The 3,810-nt window shown below is 39.7% G+C and overlaps 1 protein-coding gene across 1 annotated transcript; it reads left to right on the top strand.

The window, feature by feature from the left end:
- The first annotated feature begins 473 nt into the window (after positions 1-473).
- LOC121409701 (stress response protein NST1-like) lies at positions 474-2,556 on the top strand. Its single transcript, XM_041601609.1, has 2 exons — positions 474-1,265; positions 1,981-2,556. Exons 1-2 carry the CDS (start codon positions 474-476, stop codon positions 2,554-2,556), a joined length of 1,368 nt encoding a protein of 455 aa, XP_041457543.1.
- Positions 2,557-3,810: the final 1,254 nt, after the last annotated feature.

Genomic DNA, 3,810 nt, shown 5'->3' with positions numbered 1-3,810 from the left:
CAATAACTGAAGAGGAAATCAGGAAGGCACAGTTACAAGATGGAGACATAAAGCATATTTTGAGATGGAAGGAAATATGCAGTGAGCGGCCGAGCTGGAAAGATGTTTCGCACCTATCATCAGCAACTAAGGCTTACTGGGTAAACTGGACTTTGCTAGAAGTACAAAAAGGTGTCTTGATGAGGAGATGGGAATCAGAAGATGGAAAGGAGATAACTAGGAAAATTGTACTACCTCGTTCTTTGCGAAGTACAGTACTGGAGGAATTACATGGTTCTCAAACAGCTGCTCATCTTGGAGTCAATAAGACATTACATAAAGTACAGAGGAGATATTACTGGGTTGGACTTGCTGCAGATGTGCGATTGTGGATTAAGAGATGTACTATTTGTGCACAGCTGAAAAACCCCCCAAAGAAGAATAAAGCTCCATTTCAGAAATATAGAGTTGGTGCACCATTAGAAAGGGTAGCGATGGACATTTTGGGCCCTTTACCCGAAACGGACAGTGGAAACAAGTATGTGCTAGTCGTGGGAGACTATTTCACGAAATGGATAGAATCGTATCCATTACCAGATCAGGAGGCGGAGACGGTTGCTAGGGTACTAGTGGAGGAGTTTATTTGTCGGTATGGGATACCAAAAGAACTACATAGTGATCAAGGGAGGAATTTTGAATCAAGGCTGATGGCAGAGATGTGTAAGATGCTTGGTATTAAGAAAACAAGGACTTGCCCACTACACCCACAAGGAGATGGATTTATAGAAAGATTTAATAGAACCTTACTGGGTATGGTGTCGTCATTGCTCGATCCAGATGGTGAACAGAAGGACTGGGATGAGAGGATACCATTTGCTATGTTGGCATACAGATCAGCAGTCCAGGAATCAACTGGAGAAAGTCCTGCTATGATGATGCTTGGAAGAGAAATCAGTCTGCCGGTAGATTTGCTGTTACCTTCTCCAACACCTGCAAATGAAGAAGAATCGGACTATGTCAGTGATGTGAGGGAAAAGTTACATGAGGTACATGAAGGTGCTAGAGAAAAACTTGGAATTGCAGCTGAAAGACAGGCTAAGTCTTATGATAGAAATATTATTCAGCGAAGTTTTACGACTGGAGACTGGGTGTGGTTATTCGACGCATCAAGGAAGAAAGGAGTGTGTCCTAAGCTGAGCATGAAATGGAAAGGACCATTTATGGTGGTAACCAAACTTTCAGATGTTGTGTATCGAATTCAGGAATCATCGAGAAGCAAACCAAAGGTGGTGCACATCGATCGACTAAAGGCTTATACTGGAAAGCCTTTAAAAAACTGGTTGACACAAGAAATCAGGCGTAATCCAAATAGAAACAGGGTTCCACCACAAAGATACATTGAACTTTGAGTCACAAAAACAATACATCTTCACCATGATGGCTGTATTTAGAAATTTATTCTACAACATTCCTTTCTTTATCATTTTGATTGTATGTATGACAACATACAATTATATATATGCCTTGTATGCTTTGTAATTTGTATCTTACAGTACCAGGATGGAAGTGACCTGCAGGCACTGCAAAAGAGTATTTTCATCTTATCCAGAATTAAATTATCATCTACGGAAGGTTCATCAAATGACTTTTCTTATTCACTGTGAAAGATGTAACCATGAGACTGAGAAAAGAGAGTCAATGAGACAGCATTACAAAAGACATCACCGAGCTTATATCAAAGAAGTGGATACACTAAGATCTAGCCCGACTTTGCCTACATGTAAGTCTAAAGAAAGGATGGAGGAACAGCAGGAAAGGGAGAAGAGGAGACAGATAGAGGAAGAAAGGGAGAAAGAGAAGAACGGACGAGAAGAACAAAGAAAGAGGAAAGAGGAGGAGGAAAGAATCGAGGAGGAAAGAAGGCGGCAGGAAGCAGTAGAGGAAGAAAGGAGGAAGGAGGATAGCCAGGAAAGAGTTTGGAAAAGGGTTGGTCGGAGCAAGATAGACGAGATAGATGAGGAGATCATAGAAGAACGACGGAAACTACAGGAAAGTAGGGAGAAAGAAGAAGAAGAGAGACAACTCGATGAAGAAGGAAAGCAGCTAGAAGAGGAGAAGCGGAAGATAGAGGAGGAGGAGAGAAGGTTAGAAGAAGAGAAGAGAAAATTAGAGAGAAGGAAACGTGACAAGGAAGCAAAGCAGAGAAGACAGGAAGAAGAGAGGCTAGAGAAAGAAAGGGAGCTTGAGAAGAAGAGATTAGAAGAGGAGGAGAAGAGACTGAAGGCAGAGATTAGACAGATTGAGAAGAATTCAGAAGGCAACACAGAAGAGACCCCAGAATGTAGAGTGGTTGAGCTTGTCAGTGATAAGAAGACTATTTCCATAAACCTTCCTGAATGCCAGAGTGAACAAATCCAAATAGTTACCAAGGTTACGATTGCCACATCTTACTATGTCAAGACAAAGAATGGATATGTTCTAAAAAGAAGATTAATTGACTCTCACTATCCAGAGAAAAGACCAAAGTTACAAAGTAATTTGTTGTACATTTTTATGATCCTCATGTATTTTGTATGAGCTTTATGTATCTTATGACGTTTAAGAATATTTTTTTTATGTGCATGAATGAATATTCATGTATTTTGTATTGCTATATATTGAAATTTAATGCTATTTATATAGTCACTGGGACAGTGACTTATTTGGCAGGGGGTAGTGTGAAGGAAACCCCCCTTCGTGAATAGGAAAATCTCATCTTAAAAGAGATATTTAGATTTCTAAAATGTCCTTTTCATCTGGAGTTTTGTTTGTTTACATAACATAACTGAAAGCCATTATAGTCATTGAATGAAAGGTTAAGTGCCGGTGATCAGCTGTTTTTACTACGTGAACTGTGACCTGAATTCCAGAGAGAGACTGGTGAATTTCTTTGGATTAATTGTTAGTGTGCGCGCATACGTGTTAGCGCAGAGGAATTGGTATATTTCTGCTGAGTCACGCCATAATCGCGTAGAGCCAGCAGTACGATCTATTTATGGGACCGGTATGGTCTGTTATGAAATTTTATGAGCGTTAAATAGCTCTAAGTCAAATTTGAATCTTACCTTTTGTGTAAATTCCATGAAAGTTGATGACAGCACTTATTTATTGCTGGAATTTCTTCATTCATGTTTGGATACTGTTATTTTCCTTTATTCTGAGACGATTACCGGCAGTATTTTGAACTTTTCCTTGGATCTTAAGCTCTGATGCGCGCATACGCGCACAGACGCACTATCTTGTGTATTTTAAAGTACTGAATTTGCATAGCATCCCGCCGCGTAATGTGATGTGAATTGAGTGGTTTTTAAAGCACTAAAATTACATAACAACCCGCCGCGTAATGTAATGAGCTCAAAAATTGCCAAAATTCTGGGGGGCCAAAAGTCTATAAATAGGCGAGGTTTTCGAGAGTTTGCCATATCGTCTGCAAGCTCGTTAGAGTAGGATCGTTGAAAGTCTCTCACTCAATCTCTCTCTCTGAACCACTATTCATTGTTCATTCAACTTAAGCATTCTTCTGTGAGTACATTACGTCATAATATGACACTTAGTTCCATTCAGGGAATTCAGCGAGAATAATGATGAATTTTAGCTACGAATTTGAAACCGTTCGTCACCTTTTTGGGGTTCGTGACGATCTTTGGCAACCAATACTCTGTTGCATTTCTTTATAGTCAGCTTGGATTTATCAGTTGTTCACAGAAATTGGGCAGCTTTTGTTATTCTTTCGCAGACTTTGATTGATTTATCAAGTCTACTGATTGTTTGATCGATATCTAGAGAAGATAT

The sequence above is a fragment of the Lytechinus variegatus genome, chromosome 2 (genome assembly GCF_018143015.1).
Source record: "Lytechinus variegatus isolate NC3 chromosome 2, Lvar_3.0, whole genome shotgun sequence".
NCBI classification, from domain to species: domain Eukaryota; kingdom Metazoa; phylum Echinodermata; class Echinoidea; order Temnopleuroida; family Toxopneustidae; genus Lytechinus; species Lytechinus variegatus.
This window is presented reverse-complemented; position numbering and strand designations above follow the sequence as displayed.

What these genes read in the sequence shown, in the direction of transcription:
- LOC121409701 (XM_041601609.1), top strand. Translation starts at nt 474, where the DNA reads ATGGACATTTTGGGCCCTTTACCCGAAACGGACAGTGGAAACAAGTAT. An exon ending in CATCGAGAAGCAAACCAAAG is followed by an intron (nt 1,266 to 1,980) that starts GTGGTGCACATC and finishes GGTCGGAGCAAG; the next exon opens with ATAGACGAGATAGATGAGGA.